Consider the following 17,659-nt stretch of genomic DNA (forward strand, 5'->3'; position numbering starts at 1 on the left):
TTACAGTCAACAAGTGGATCAAATGTTTTTTTTGGTGTTGACACTAGATTTTTTTTTCCTCGTTGACCAAAGTCGTCACGATTTAACTTCATGTCTTTCACTTTTATGGTAGCTACCCCAACATGATTTGGCAGCCATTCATTAGCTTTGCTAGTACAGGCAGGGTTTGTCAGTCCCATTCTTACTGCTGCCTCAATTCAATACATTGCAGCGGCTACATGATTGCAAGTTTGGCTCATACCTGCCATACACGTACAATAACAACTTTTTATTGTAACAGGTTTTTTTTCAATAATTAGCCACAATTTATGTGGTGGATCATTCAAATTCTCGGACTTCCAGTTAAATCATGGAATAATGGTGGCTTTAACCAACCAGATATATAGTAGCTATAAGCTTTGCAATTTTTATAGTCACTCAAATCCTTGCTTCCCAGTTCTGCAGGATAAAACATTAAATAACTGAAAATGTCAGGGTACAATAATAAAGGCCAAAAGGCCATGCTCTCAGCTTCATCGCACCATCCATGAGGTATCTTGAATGGATCTGGAATAGTTCTGATGTCGAATTTTAATTTGCTTTTATAGTCTTTTTTTAGTTCGAGCTCGATTTCAGCAGCTCCTTTCACAGGCTGAACTTTATTTTCTATAGCAGCAAACACTCATGCAACTAACTCTTTTTTCTTAAGTTTTAAATTAAGTCTTAAAAAGACATTCAATTCTTCAACTTTCATCTTTGCTACCATATCGAAATCCATTCTTAAATATAAATATTGCTGGTTTTGTTAGTGAATGATGTTTATACTTCGTTTGCTCAAGTTAAAATGGCCTACGGTTTTGGAATTTTTCACTCCCTCATGGATCCCAGGCCTCCATATTGAACGCAGTCACGGCAATGTCGGATTGGTGTAGTTTATCTGTGGTTTAAACAGGTTTTATGGCAAAAATTTTAAAACAGGAACACGTTCACATTATGGTTTAACTTTGAAATTTTATTTAAAACACACCTAAAACACACTTAAACCACAGTGGGAACCGAGCTTAAAATTTTCAGACATGCTTAATGAACCATGCAGCCTAATACGATGTGCGGAAATCTTTTTATGCGGAATATTTTTCTTTTAACAGCGCTTGATGGAGCAGGGGATACTAACAAAGAATCTTTTAAAAAAAACAAAAGGCCATTGTTAAAAAAATATGAATGAACAAAAAAAAATTCAGCACAAGCCCAAGGTTTATTTAAAAACAGAAGCTGATGAATATAACGAGATTGTAAAAAGTTGGAGCTCGTAGAAGCTGATATTTTACTTGTTTATAACACATTCTTCAATAAAAATTTCTGCTAACTTAACACTTTTGGTGTTAAGTTAAAATCATTTTATTATGTATTAAGGCCTATATTTTTCGGAAATAGTAAAAAAATGGCATAAATGAACCACTGAGGACAGCTGAAAAAGGGTAACTGCCACCTTAAACAGATACTAACCTTTATTACCTCAAAGTGAAAACGAAAATACTGAATTACCTGTTGCATGATGCAAAAAAAGAAATGCTGCAATCAAGTCAAAAAACACAAATTGCATTATGTTGTTTGATTATCTTCTTGAGTAAAATAATTGTCGTTGACAATTACAAGTGCGTGTGTGTGAATACAATATTTATTATTATTACCCAATCAAAAGTCTTATTAAGCGTCTTTAAGTCGTATCTATATTACTCACTGTCTGTTTGTTAGCCGATTTAAAATAAAGATTTTTTTTCATAAAAAACGCCATTCTAATCGCAGCTACTTTGCTATGACGGCTAACAACTAGTCTACTAGTCTGCAATTCAATTATTTAATACGGAGGTTTTGTAATCAAAAACTGGCACCTATAATCATAGTAGTAACCCCCGTCTGCTTAAATTTCATTACTTCGACTTAAAGGCAAAAAAAAAATACACGAAATAGATAAAAGGTAGCGCTTTTATTGTGTTTTTAATGAAATTTCTAATCTAATAAAAAGTAGGGTTGTCTTTTATTAACGGTCTATATAGACGACAAATTAATCTCCAGCAAATGTACCCTAAACTAGTATTTGGTCCAATACAGCCCGCTACTCAATATTTATTTATTTCTACCCAGGAATGTTTCTGAAGTTTAATCATGCATTGATGTGCCTTGCTTAAATATTGTGGTTATTAAGTAACTGCATTTTATTGCTTTTGATTCCTATATTTTCCCATCAGACCAAGCTGTGTGTAGTAATAGCCGTACTGTTTGGTTGGTTTGACAACTCTAGGGACAAGATTGCCCATCGTGCTTGTCCGCCTGGTCACATTGAGTAAAAAAAATTACTTAAAGGGGGTTATTACAGTGATTATAAGTGCGAGTATAATAACCCCATTTTAAATTGGCTTACAGACCAGTAGACTAATAGTCTAATTGCTAGCCTTAAAAAAGCCACGGAAGTTTTTTTTCGTCCTAGCAAAGTAGATAAAACTATATCGCATTTGTTATTTGCGGCTTTAGAATTTCGTATGTATTTATAACGTTACAAACAAACAGACCTAAAATTACTTAGTTGATTAGTGATAAAACTTGTTTTAGTTGTAGAATGTCTTAACACAAATTCATTCCAGGTAAAACATTGAATTGACGTCATATCATAAGAAAGTTGACATCAACAGTAGTGTCACGTCCCCCCCCCCCCTCTCACCTTACCCTGTCAACCAGCTTTAACTTTAGTATAACCCCCTTCTTTCTTAATAGTTGACGTCATTCGCGGATATCTCCTATTTTCTTTTTCTATTCGTTAAAATATGTTACATTTTACTGTACCATCACAATAAAATTATCAACCAAGCTTGTAATCAGTTGTTGTTTGATTTTGATTAACTTGCGTGGTAGCATTGAGCTTAGTTTCACATACATCTACCATGATACGCCATGCAATATTTTAAAACCGTAACAAATGACAAGAAACTTATATTAGTCAGTTGAACTTCAAACGCACTTCTAAAATTGGAAGTTACTGCCAAACTAAAACTTTTCCATCAACTCCTCCTGTTACTGCCATATTTCCAGATTGTGAGAATTCGCATGCTAAAACAGGTCCTGTATGGTCACTGCCTCTAAAACAAAAGATAACAAATCAAATGCGGCATCGTTTGAGGAGAGAACTAAAGAGAAACGCTGGCTTGCCTATGCAAAACATTTTTCTCTCTGTTTCGACATCAGCGGACATAAAGTTTCTGCGAGGCATATAACCTGAACTACTTATGTTGAAGTTTTGAAACTTGGTGCAGTTATAGAGTGTCTTAATATAATTCATTTCAGGTAAAAAATAATAATTTAGTGACATTATTATAATTAGAGATGATGTCACATATCCCGAAAATAAACTTTTTCGGCTTTTACAATGTAATTTCTCTTGTTACTTAAGCTATGGTCCATGTTTCTTAGCAGACTAACAGAATAATTTCAGACAAAAGATATTTGATGGACTTCATGTTTGGCAGAAAATTTCTTATTTCATCGATAAAAAAATCGTCATTAAACTTTAAATAGCAATAGAGTATTTCATATGAAAGTGCACCAGGTTTGACAAATGATACAGTAAGGTAATTGGTATCAAAAATCAGCCTTACCACCGTCCTAAGACAAAAAATTTCCTTCTTTTTATTAAAAGCTTTAGCAAAAGATTTTTCGCGGTTACATAGCCTGTGAAACCAAGTTTATAGCCTTAGCTTCTTTGAAAAATTATATTTAATGAAAAATTCTATAATTTCGTGATTAAGAATTGAGGAAAAACTTACTTTTTAAATATCCCGGTTTTATTTGTTATGTCATAACCAGCTATCGTTCCATCCATGGAGACAACAATGAATATATTTTCACTCGGATGGCATGAAAGTGACTGTAATGATAAACACATATTCTTGTTACAACTTCTGAATATGATACTGAAGAAAATACACTTCAGACCGAGTAATGGTACGCTCTTATAGGTTAGGGATAAAATCGTTAAAGCAAACCGCACAAGATTAGCACCCAACAACAATTTGTGCAAGTCAAATTATTTAAAAAAGTCATAACGGACTTTCCAAAGTTAATATCCCCTTGTATTCTTTTCACCTAAGATTTTAATATTCTCTATGTTCCATTTCCTTTTTGCCTGTGTCCTACAAAAACAATACGTTGTCTATTTTTCGAATAAAACTAATTTCCTATCATGGAACCCTTAAATCCATTGATTATAGAGCGTATATTACTCGATCGTATATTTAAAATGTGATCGTATGTTTTAAAACTCGATGCAAACGAAGTACTCGATCGTATGTTTGAAACTCGATCGTATGTTTGAAACTCGATCGTATGTTTAAAACTCGTTACAAAATAATTACTCGATCGTATGTTTAAAACTCGATCTAATGTTTAAACTCGATACAAACTAACTACTTGATCGTATCTTTGAAACTCGAACGTATGTTTGAAATTCGATCGTATGTTCAAAACTCGATACAAACTTACTTGCAGTCCTTTATCTTCCTCGATACTCCATATTTTTTTCTTTTTGGAGATATTCCAAACTGAAATGAAGTTGTTTGTCATGGTTACAATATATCTGCCATCAGATGAGAAACGAGCATCTATTACTTTTTGCCCTTCTTCAGATAACATCACCAGACATTCTCCTAAAATATCACAAGAAATTTTCCTCATCAACCTTTCTCATGTCATCGTGTATATCCAGAGTATACACCAAATTTCATAGGTCATTCTTAAAAACTACTTAATTCTTGTGACAAGGAGAGAAAGGGGTCTGAAGACAACTTTCTTTAAGAGTATCTAAATTCTAAAATGGTTAATTAAAGTCTAACACAGAGTTTCTTCAATATATTTTAGGCCAGACATAGTTTGGACATACCTGTCTCAGTATCCCAAATTTTTATACTTCCATCCGTGGATGCTGTAACAATAGCACAACTATCATAAGAAAAACTAATGTCGTTTATTCCGTCTGTGTGACCAAGTAATTCTTTACATTGAGGTCCTTGGATGAACTCTCCATCACCACCACGAATTGTATAAACCCTTGCTGTTTTATCTTCTGATGCAGATGCAAGAAATCGACCGTCTGGTGATATGACGCATGCGTGGATAGCACCAGCGTGTACATCTATTCATTTTTATAAACAAAAGTTAATGTAGCAATATAGAAATGGTTTTTATTTTGAAGCACCATTTAAAATGTCATGAAAGCAAAATGGTTGATTAGTGAATATAGAAATATACACTAGAGTAGTAGGCTAGTAGATAGGTGTTCATAATCCTGTTTGTTTTGTTTTCTGTCATGTATTCAGTAAATATAGCAAGAAGGCCTCCATCTTGCACATTTGTGCAACAGAAAACAACTTTATATTCTTAGTAATAGTTCCTTGGGATTACGAACTACTTTTTTCTAATATTTTGTATTAAAATAAAAAAACACAATGGCTTCGCCTAACTCTCTAAGATCAATTTTTACGTTCCAGATTTCTTAAAAGAAGTAAGCATTCCAAGTAACAGTTGGTCAACTGGAAAAGCTTTAACCTCGCACCAAGGGCAGTTTGACTTTTATTTGGCAATCTAGTTATTCAAAGAGAAAAAACATAAAGGTTTCATGCGATCGAGGCTAGAAAATCGTGGCAGGTGTTGGTAGACTAGTAAAAATATGTTCGACTCATAACTTAACAACCCTCTACTCCTTTCACTGCAAAACGCCGACCGCGACACTAAGCATATTTTTAGACTTAATAATAGAATTCACTGCTAACTAATTTATAATCTACAATCTCAAAAATAAAATGATGAAAAGGAGGTCAAAATTTTGAAGAATGCCGTTTTGATTTTCCGGACCCTTTCAGATCGTGAAATGGGTTACAGTATACTCTGTAATTAGCGGAAACCATCCGTGTATAAATAAAGTATTCGTTAATTGTAAGTGTCCGCCTTTTGGAAAATTTTAAGCTGCAAATTTGAAAATAAAGCCGATTTTTGTATCACGAAGGAAAAATAACAAATGATAATATAATATTACCATAATGATGACGAATTAGATTTTTAATTTTTACAGAACTTTAAAGTCTTTAAAACAAACTTCAACAAGTGATGGACAAATGATTAAAAATCTTATTTTAAAAAGTCTCTCGTTAATGAAAAGAGTTTATAAGTTCATCAAATATTGTTAACGTTGTTAGCGTTGTTAGCGTTGTGGCAATAGAAACTTCTTTTTTTAATAACATAATCATCACCATCATCGTTATATTCCAGCTAATTGGAGAAAAAAAAACATATTTGCTCTTTGGTGCAAAAAATATTGTCCGCTAATTAGAGTGTCCGCTAATTAAGTGTCCGCTTTTTTAAATGTTTTATTAGACTTTGACTAGCTTACACGGTAGAAAGTACAGCTAGCGCTTTCATTTGGCCTACACTTTATACGAGCCAAAGTACAACTATTTGAATCTGTTTGGTTATTTAGGGAAATAGCCAAAAATAGCCATTTCTACAAATATTATATTCACGGTTGTAGATCATCCCAATAAGTACAAAGTGAAATCTTGCAGAGTGTTTACCAGATTTAAGCAAATAATTCATTCATAACGTATTGTGTAACATCAGTTTCACCACATGTTTTATTTGCCAAATAAAAAAAAAGTTCCACAACATCACTTTTCACTTCGGGATTCTTTTAATTTGTTATCAAACATCATACTTACTTATTCTTGATGTTCTTTTCCCTTCTTTGAACTTCCACAAAAATATCATTCCATCAAGTGATCCCGTTGCTAGGAGATTAGCACTAAACGAGCAAGCTGACACATCAGCTTTGTGGCCATCAAGAGATCCCGTGCAACGACCAGATTCAACATCCCACAATAAAACTTTCTTGTTTGTGGAGCAACTGGCAGCCAATTTATCATCGTTTGACAAACCACAGGCCAAAATGGCACCAGCTTGACCAAGATTTAAAGTTCGGTGTACTTTACCATGGAAAATTTCATGTTCTTTGCCCATGCTTGAAATACAATGCTGAAAACAGGTTGTTCAAAATTTAAAAACGTTGTTGATACGTCTTCGCAGTTTACCTCTGATTTTTAAACTGTAAGCTCTCCTCTTCCAGTAGTTGATCTATTGCAGACAATGAATATTACTTGGGATTATCCTTTTAAACACTTGAACAAGATAGATAAACTTCTGTGTCGCTTTTAATCAGAACTTATAGAGTAAACGTGCTTTAAATAATGTTTATTTTGAGTGTTTTTGCTCTTTAAAATTTTCCGAAAAAAAATAGCTGCGGACTTGACGTTTTAAGAGTCACTGATGTTTCTCAAGCAAAAAAGTTTTAATGATGTCTTTTATGTAGAAATACGACATTAATAATTAAAAAATTAAAAAAAAAAATCGCGTTAGAGGGCTTAAATATTTTATGAAAGACGGTTTTTCTATAAATTTGTTTTTCTACATTTCCAATCTCACGTACTGTTGATCACAGTTAATCTTCACTCTGCGAATAACAAATGCGATATACTTTTATCGACTTTGCTGCAACGTTCTATGAATTTCTACTGGTTAAAAGCTATTTAAGATATGATATTTGAAAGATAAGAATGATGCTAAAAAATGTTGGACAGTCTGGACGAAAACCATAATAATGCTGCAATACGAATTAATTTGAACTTTTACTTTAAAAGAGAAAATAATTTCAACAAATCAGTCATTGTTTTCGATTTGGTTCTATTTTAAAATTCAGTAACACTTTAAACAGAAACCCTATCGTGTTTGAACCCTAATTTTAAGGAGGTAATCAGGACCAATAAAATTGGGTCATAGATATATAATAAAGAGTATTGACTAGAACTTATCTAACTAATACTGCCTGTGTTTAGAACCAGACAATTAACTAGCAATTGGACTGAATGTAGTCAACAAATTATCAGTACGTCGCTTTTTAGACTAGCTGTTATATTTAAATCACTCACCAAGGCCACTACTTCATATATGATGCATTAAGTAATGCATGATAGGTGTCCACTTGAGTCAGAATATTTTCTTAATACACGCACGTATTCGGACAGTTGTATGTCAGCAACATCAGGCTTTTACCTGATTTGTCTGCAGTAGAATGAATTTCTTGCATAGATGAATGAGCGAGTTCTTTTTTCAGTCAGTTAGTTCTCTTTAATTGCAAGTAAGTCTGTATTCAGTTTTTATCGCAGATATACTCCTTCTCAGCGTTTCTTCTCCCCACATAAAATAACTTCTGGCGTTAGAAAGAAGTACTCCAGAAGGAGTGTGTTGCTATGATATATTCATTTGTACGATACAAGATCAACAATGTTGTTAGTAAGTAATTAAAATTGGTGGCTTGTTTACTTTTAGTCTGCTACTTTAATAAATAGCGCCCGAGATGTTTTCTTAATCTAAATTGTTTAAATTAATTTCAATAATGTTATCAAACCTTAAGTCATTGAGTTGATCACGTATGGTCTTTTAAAAGTTAATCTCACTACGTTATCGTTACTTATATGGTCTAATCCGGGTAACAATTAAAATCTTTTAAACTTGTTCACCTGTTGATCACACACGCGTGCAAGCCCAAACATCCCTCGTGTAGAAGAACCATGACCCATGTGCAGTCATAAAAAATGATTCTGTAAATCAAAATTGCTTGGTAGTGAACATGTTAGCCTTGAAATTCAATTTCTAGTTATATGATGCAAAGAGGAACTTCAAGATAAGAATTCCAAATTAAAAATTCGTACACGCGATTTAATCACACATCAACTATAAGGGCTGTGACGTGTCATATAAAATAAATAGTGTCACATTAAAAGGAAGTTAAAAGCGACGAGGAAATCATGACGGTAGTAATCAAAATATGTGAGGATTGATGTGTGTGGCGACTTTAACAGGACAAATTCAAAACATGCGTGTCAAAGGCATGACATCTTTTTTTTCAATTGGAATTAGGGTCAGAGTTTATTCAAATTCGGTTTATTAAAATGTACTAGGGAGTCAGTTCATGAATCACTACGTAATAAAAGTGTCGTACAAGTGCTGTACGGAGGAATTTTGTTGCTATTGTTTGTTGTGGTTTTTTGGAGGGAGGGAAGAGGGAAACGTGGTAGGCTAATTTTAGTGTCTCCACGAGGGAAACTATGAAAGATTTTGAAAATTAGCTCCTCTTAAAAACGCATTGAAATCCAACAAAATTGTTCTTGCATCATCTATTTTTACTTTCTTATACCAAATTTATTACAGTATGCCAATTACGCATCTCATGGCTCTCCTTACTCTCATTACTAATTTTGCCATTGGAAATCATATCCAAATAGTTTATCGTTAAAACACTCAAAATACACAAAAAAGCAAAAGTTGGTTGTAACAGATGAGTTTTACAAGGAAGAAAGAGGAAACAATCTCTTTTTTCTTTTTTAAAAAGTTATTGCGGAGGGGGGTGGGCAATGTGCTTTATATACTTCTAACCGAAGACCATTTGACAGAGGAATTCCTGCTAAAACGCATTCCATGTGTTGTCTACATCTAGGATAAAGAGATTACTGGCGGTAAGCGACAAGTGGATGTAGAAATCCGCTTAAAAATGTAATTCGAATAATAGTGTTTTAATAGGATTAACAAACGCTGTTACAGATCAATCATAAACTAATTTAATTCTTTATTGGCTTCTTTAAATATCTTGATTAATTTTATTTTTTGGTACACGAGATAGTTTGAATATTTTACAACTTTGGAAACTAAAAACATATCTGATTCATCTCAATCCTGTTTTTTTTTATTTAAGCTCTTTTCTCCTTTAGAAATGAGAATTCATCTTTATGTCCGTAAGTTAAAGACCTTGAAGATGATGAACAAATAAGTACTGGATTTAGGGTTTCCGTTCTTATGTCAGCTGGGTCCTTCACTTAATAGTGTACTTTTTTGTTTAATCTTGTGGCTAGGGATTACAATTCATAATTTGGCCAATTATATCTTCTAGTGGTTGCAACATCTCCGAAATATCAGGTATTGTTTGAATATAATTTATGCCTGTATCTGGATAGAAAGGCATAATAAGCAACTTGAGGTTGAACTTTTGCAGTTGCTAATAACCTCAGTAGTTCATTCACCCATGTATTGACCAAATCTTCTACGTAACGTCTCTTGTATTCAAGCGAACCAATTAAGGCTCTAAGGTGGTTTCTTTTTTCATATGTTATGTTGACACTACAGCTTTTGAATACTTCTCTAGCCAGTTCTTACTGGCTAGTGAAGTATAATTTAAAATCAGACAAACGAATAACGGATTTATCTAGTAAGTACGCTTTGATTTTTTTACAAAATATATTATATGAATCTGCTCAGGGAAGATTTGATGGTAGATTATTGAATGCTCTTGCTGCTACATATTTGAATGATCTTTTTTTTTAAGAATGTTGCAGGCTGATTTCGCTAGCATTTCTTAGGTTGTTGCGTTTATTTTAGAGAAGATGTGATACCTCGTTCACATCAACAAAACTAGTCTATTTTAGAGAGAATAAACACATCCCAACTGTTAAAGTTTTTAAAAGTTTTAAATTTTGAAAAATGAATATAAAATCATGCATATTGACATCATACGTCCAACAAGCCCAAAACCTTTCTCATCAGCTGTTCATTGGGAAACAAACGTAAATAATGTTGCTGCATAACCTCAATAACTTCACCATATTATGACATAAAATTGAAATTCAACATTTTTGCAACTTTTCTATTTAAATAGATGAATGAATGTGTGACTTGAAGAGTTATACATTCTATTAGCGGATCAGGGTGTGTATCGAATTAATTAAATATGTGTAATTATTACGCCCTAATTAAATATTTTAACTTTACATCAAACTAGGATTGGAAAACAGAAAATGAATGCAAAAGATAGACGAGAATGGTTACTTTATTATATGCTTGTGTAATTTTTCTATTAACAACTATTATTTGCTATTGTAATTATATAATATTTCCTTGTATATCTTGAAACAGCTGCATGGATCGGTGTTGTGGAGTGTCCTGCAGACTGCAAGTTGACAGAAGCAGATCACTTCGATTCAATCAACTAATGGCAATTAAACAACTGCAGAAGCAGAAGCAACAACAGCTTGGGAAATGGTCATTTTAACACAACTTTCGGAATACCCAAAACGTCGAGTATAAAGGGTGGTACAGTGAGTATACATGATGTTCTATAAAATTTGAGGTACCAACCTTTGTGTGATTTTAGATTAGAATGAAATCGTTTCATAATTTGAGGGGAATTAGAATTATTTAACATACGGCTCTGATCTAACAGAATAGAATAGATATATATACAAATACAAATATCTTCTCAAGTGGTGCTATATTGTCAATATGGAACCAGCTAAGAAGATATTGATAAGAGTTTTTTCTTTCTCCCAGGAAGCAATATTTGAAAGTTATTTCAAATTTCTGATACATTTTTTTTTTTCATAAGTAGTTGGATATGAAAAATTATAAAGCAACTTCAATTCTGTAAAAACACAAGCGCAAGCAACACAAGAAACTCATTTGTTGCAAAAACATCCAATAACTTCTTCCTTGCACACTTCAGTGTTTTTTTTAAGAACTTTTTTTATCAAAAACATCCTCTTTTTTTACATAAATTACGAATAAAATTCAGCAACTTAAAGTCTGAACAAAATCCTAAGTTGTTGCTTATAAAAAAATCGTGTAATTGCAAAGATTAATCAACTGTATTCAATTTCGCTGTCCCGGTAAAAGTAGTGCTGCTCTAGATTAATTGAAAAAATGCAAACACTGGTGAAATTCTCTAACAGCAAAAAAGGTTGACTGAACCCAAACATTTGAATATAATGTAAAACATATTTAAGATTTCATGACATCCTCATTACCAGAGTATCTTGTCCCTTTTTGACAACGACATATGGAGACCAGTGAACAAGGCTGTCTCCGGGCCATACATCCAAAACTATTTAAGCTTAAATCCCTATATGTCTACTCACAAAATTTGATTGCAAACCGACTTGCAGATCCTGAGTTATGAGTTCGTCAGCAAAAAATTAAGAGGCCTGGGACGAGCAAACAAGTATCATTTTGGGAAAAAAATTATGTTAATCAATTAACCTTTATAATATCTTTGCATTGATGAAGTTTGAATGCACACCCCTTAACAGGTCTAAAATTCCTGATAAAAAAAATGTCTACATTTGCTATTACTGAAATATGACATCATAATTCATGCAGCATAATTAAATCTGAAATTCTTTAAATGTGAATCTCTTGAGAACGAAAGGAGCTTTTTAAAAATTTAAAAAAGACTTGTAAACTAACTTTTTAAGCTCTATAATATAGGTCCAATATCATTTTATACCTCGGGTTCCCTTTAAGAAGTGGAACGCAACTACTGTTGTAGAACCAACTCATTTCAGGTAAAAAAATAATTTGATGACTTCATAGGGATTAGAAGATATATTTTTTAATTAATATTTATATTTTTAAAACTGATGTTACTAACGACATGGTCTTGACTCTTGGTAAATTCTTGGATTGGATACGAAAAAAAATATTCTCACACACAGAATGTAATCTTTTTCTCGCTCACGACATGAATTCGTCAGTAGTTCATTAACGCAGTTAGCAAGCATTATCATAACATGAATATTACCACTTATCTTAGATATTATCATGTCATAAACAAGCGAGTTTATTCTAGGCTACGCTTTGACAACTACAGCTGTCATCGCCGGGTAATGTTCGTAATCATCTTTGGCTTTTTATTAGTTGAGGAAATAATTAGAGGATCGACATCAACCAATCAGACAACACCAATTAAAGTAATTAACTTTTTCACAGACCCAAAGGGAAGCAATAGATTGACTAAAATATTTTATTTTTACTAAAAGTTCGCTTTCTGTTACGTTTGTCTCCAACCATTTTGCATTTTTTCTAAATTGTTTGCTTTCCGATGTGTAAGTAAACATATTTCTGGAAGATGATAGAAAATACTATTGATATGAGTAATTCTGTCTGTACTATTTTTGGTTTCTTTCACTTTTCTTGCTGTCCAACCGGGCTCTCGGTCTATAATTTTTTTATTGTCCCAGACTATAATACAAATCATTCTTCCGCCTATGGTCCGCAATCTCATTTTTGTCTGTATCTGCGTTGCGCACGGCTCTTTTGTGCTCTTGCACACGTTGTTTAAACATTTGTTTCGTTTCACTGACATAAATAGCATCACAATCCTTACACAGGATTTCGTAGACAATATTATATTGATTCTCTAGACACATTTTTTGCTTCCGAATGCGACAGTATACTACCTAGCGTCTTTTTGGATTGAAACATGATCTTTTAATACCCGGCATATTATGTTACTTGTCACTGTAGCTACTGGTTTATCTTCTGCATCCTCCCTGTCACCGTTCTTAACAGTCCTGTTCCTGACCTTTCAACCTTTTTAATGATTTTTTTTCGAGTACCCGCTTGCAAGTTGTTTATTTTTTCCATTGACTACATTGACTGCTCTGTCCAAAAAATGAGGACACTACACTTTCTTTGCAAGATATTTGGTGATTGAATTTTTCTTATTCGCAATTTTTCTATTTGTTTTTAATACACCTATTATCATGGTAACTAGCTTGTCTATCTTATGACTTGCTGTAATTAAATATTTATTTCATTTATTGCTATTATTTACCCAGTTCTTTAATTACAGCTTCTTTAATTTCTATTGGACCTGTTATCAATCAGGGTCCTGAGAAGAGGGTTCTAGTACATTCAAAGCTCCCATTTCAACTGCAGAAATCGTGAACACAGAGAAATCACTCAACCTTTTGTTAAATTGCTAAGCAGACAGGTTCCACTTGCACTATCTTTGTCTTTGGTATGACCTGGAAGTGATTTAAACCCAAAAGTTCTCGCACTAAAAGCACTTAAAGCTACCCAATCGGTATTTAATGGACCGTATGAGGATTTCAGGCTTAAAGAATTATTGCATCTGTTGATTTTAAAAATATTCTTATTACAAAAACCGTTAGCTCTAAAGGAGGCAAGAAACAGAAAAGTTACTTAGCATGTGATATCAGAATGTTGCTAGTAATGTCAAATCCTATTAGTGTTGTTTAGAAACGTAATTATAAGAAAACGCCTAAATCAGAAATCTGTCCACCTTATCAAAGTTCATTGAGTCTTTAAAACGTGAAGCTCAAATATAATCGCTGCAAGAATTGAATAAAAAACAACTACGTTGATTAAAAAATTAATTATTAAAGAAAATACTACTAAAGTGAATGGAAGTAAAACACAGTAACTTTGATTTGAAGCCTAATTTATTATGTGCATGGTGGAAAACAGAATGGGAAGCGCTAGAAACATCTTTTTCTACAACACGTACCTTTGTCACTTTCAATCTGATTTTCTGTCCTGATCTTAAACTTTTCTTATCTCAAACATGTCCCAGGCCCCTTGAACGCTTCGAGAAAGAGAGATCAGTTCACTGAATGCAAAGTGTACAAATTTTGGGATTCGAAACACGTGAGGTAAACAAGGACAAAGCGTTGTCTCGTTAGATGAACAAAAATGGAGGCGTGTTTGATGCTGAACTGAACAGCTGATTTGGATAGGTAATCCTCACAGATATCAAGGGGTTTAACCTGTATATTATGTCCAGGAGGGGCAATGGCTTGGATGGGGAGTCCTAGAGTATTTAATGCTCATTTTGAGCTACGCAGACCCAATTAGTGTCCGCGCTTACCAACAACTCCCAACGGCTCATACAGTGTCAGTCAGGGTAAACACTTAATTAGGCGACGGTAGGCTAATTAGGGCATACCACCTATTTAGGCGACTCATTGTAGCCTAGTTAGACCATATGTAACCTAGTTAAGACATTACAATATTTATATAATGGCTTTTCACACATTCCTAAGAAAAAATTGCAAAAAATCTTTGTTCAGAATGGATACGCGACCATGATTCCAAAATTGTCACCCGTGCCTATGTTCGTGCAACTAAGAATTATGTTAAAATGAAATATATAACCTAATTAGGTTAAGTGTCGCCTACTTAGGTGACGTTTTCGTCCGCCGTATTTATTTTTTCCCTGCAGCGTGAATGGCTGAAATCCATTATTTAAAACAACAAAGTGCCACACGAGGTTTGAGCCATAAGTTACCAACGTGATGCAAATAAGACGATAATTGGTCAAAAATTATCTGCAAAGTGGACAGATTTGATCCACATAAAAATTGTAGTTGCGAAACGCAATGATTTCGACGTATTTACAACAGAAAGTTTTCGTTTGCCTAGTTAGACTACAGGTAGCCTAATTAAACTACCTCACGTCGCCTAACTAAATGACTCGCCTAATTGGGTCATGCCGCCTAATTAGGTATTTACCCTGACTGACAGTGTGTCATCTCCCTAATTTCCCTCAAATGGCTTGGTTTAACCCGAGGGTATGGTAACACCCACTTGCCCATATTGAATCACTAACAAAGGGTATCAGGTTTGCTTTATTAAAGAAATTACATAGTTTTCAAATTCTGGGGATATATTTATCTTTTGTACTAGCTATACCATGAGGAACCTTTGGACATCCTTAAAAAGCTTAGAATATATTTTAGCTTAGCTAGCGAAACCACTTCTTGTTGGGCATGTGGCCACCGATGGTGCTTTTTGTCTTTTTTTGTTACAAGCATGGACTGGTTATATTAAAAGATATTCGTTTTATTTCAAATTTGCAAGCTGGACCCCTTAATAGGACAGACATGGAAAACTGCTAAGCATGATGGGGTTGCGGCCAGGCAGGCTATAGCTCCAGTCAGCCAGGTACAGTTATAATTGAAAGACCGTGGGATCAAGCTATGCATCAGGCTTTTGTCAAGTTAGGCAGCAATCTCTGGAGGCTGCCGATAAAACACATAGGCTGTAAAAAGTGCAACTGTTTTTTGGGCGAGTTCAGCATTTTAAGTATTTGCTCAAAAAAACATTACATTTTCCGGGCATTAATTGGGGTCTATCAGAGACCCCAATTAATGCCCGGAAAATGTAATGTTTAACTTTATAGTTATTACAAACAACAAAAAGTTACTTACTATGTAGTAGCAAAGTTTTTAAAAATGTTGTTTTTGAAGTTTTTTGATATAATGTACTTGATAAATAACTTATGCGTAAACTTTTTTAACTCCTTTCCCTTCAACCACCTTGTATTTTGGGAGAGTTCATTCATTCGCCTATATCATTATTATTTTAATGATATTTGCAAAAGCTATGTTAAGGGATTCAACAAATGCTTTGCAATAAAAAAATACAGTAATTATATATTTTTCCACAACTGCGAGTAACGCAAAGTAATAAAATTTAACAGCTTGTTAATTACGTAAAAGAAGACAATGAATAGCAATAAATATTTTTATATATTTAAGAAGAAAATACCCTTCCAGATAAAACTTTTTTAACATTATAGTGCTGCAAATTTAATTTTTATATTTTAATTGCTTCTGATTGTTTACAAATTCTATAGACTTCGTGTTTAAAGTATTCTCAACAATGTCACACGCAGATTATTGTTATTTGAACAATAAGATCTTTTTATTTTTAAGAAACAATGGTCTATCATGAAAGTAATTATTTAATGCAAGTTACGCGTACTCGAAGCTTACATTCTGTACTGTACTGTATATAAGTAGTATTATTGAAGTAAATATGTTTAAAATACTAAACTAGATAGGCAAAAACACATTCATAAACCCTAAAATTGCACCTTATTTATATATATCAAATACTCATGTATTGTCATGATCAAAAAATTTTAAAAAAAAAATAAAAAAAGATTCCTAATAAATTACCTTATTTATTGTGGAAAGTAAGCTTTAACACCTATTTTAGCAATTCTTCACCTAAGCAACACAAGCCTGAAACACTTAGAAGACAAAGAATAACAATTCACTAAAATTGGGTTTCGCTAGCCGAAATTCATCTGCATCACTAAATGTTTGTTTACTGATGTGAGCTCTAGCAGAATTTTTTAATTTCTGAAATTATTGGTTTCTCATCTATTTCTCCCTGTGTACTATAATCAAAGAGTTTGCAGATTTGACTTTATCTTAATTTAATCAATGATTATGTTTTTGTGGAGCTTAATTGGGCATCCCTTACCCAAATTATTCAAATTAGCAGTGTTTGCTTAGCAGTTTTTCTTGACTATAGGAGTCAGCAGTATATGAATGATCACAGGCAGATTGTTTCAGTCATTGAAATGACTTTGTTTTATGAAGGACGAAATTTATTTTGAGCAGAAAGTATTCCAACTGCTCTGTTTTGACCAGTATTATCCAGATTTCAGGCATTCTGTCTCTGCATCTTGGATCTACAAATGTCCCATATTCTTTTTTTGTGGGAAGGTTTATATACAAGGATTCTTCTGGCAATGGTGATAAGGGTGTTGATTATCCCCAAATAACTTATATACGTATGTAGCTTAGGATTATTTCGGGTGAATTTTCATATAGCATAAATTATTCCCTAAATGCACAACAGTGCTTTTAATTCCCTTGACCTGCTCTACAAAAGGAACAACCCTCAAAGTAAACATAATTTTTGACATCAGTAACTATTATAA

At 33.3% G+C, this 17,659-nt stretch overlaps 1 protein-coding gene across 3 annotated transcripts; it reads right to left on the reverse strand.

Moving 5' to 3' along the window:
• Positions 1-1,374: 1,374 nt before the first annotated feature.
• Positions 1,375-8,334, reverse strand: LOC130623993 (dynein assembly factor with WDR repeat domains 1-like). Of its 3 annotated transcripts, none has more exons than XM_057439551.1 (6): positions 8,128-8,334; positions 6,741-7,053; positions 4,910-5,161; positions 4,513-4,676; positions 3,798-3,898; positions 1,375-3,113 (listed from the first exon to the last, which is right to left on the reverse strand). In XM_057439551.1, exons 2-6 carry the CDS (start codon positions 7,036-7,038, stop codon positions 3,011-3,013), a joined length of 918 nt encoding a protein of 305 aa, XP_057295534.1. In that variant the 5' UTR covers positions 7,039-7,053; positions 8,128-8,334; the 3' UTR covers positions 1,375-3,010. The 3 variants fall into 3 exon arrangements, with proteins under 3 accessions (XP_057295534.1, XP_057295533.1, XP_057295535.1); XM_057439550.1 differs by having other exon boundaries at positions 6,741-7,152; positions 8,004-8,137; XM_057439552.1 differs by having other exon boundaries at positions 8,004-8,128.
• Positions 8,335-17,659: the final 9,325 nt, after the last annotated feature.

Source organism: Hydractinia symbiolongicarpus, chromosome 13 (assembly GCF_029227915.1).
Source record: "Hydractinia symbiolongicarpus strain clone_291-10 chromosome 13, HSymV2.1, whole genome shotgun sequence".
NCBI lineage: Eukaryota > Metazoa > Cnidaria > Hydrozoa > Anthoathecata > Hydractiniidae > Hydractinia > Hydractinia symbiolongicarpus.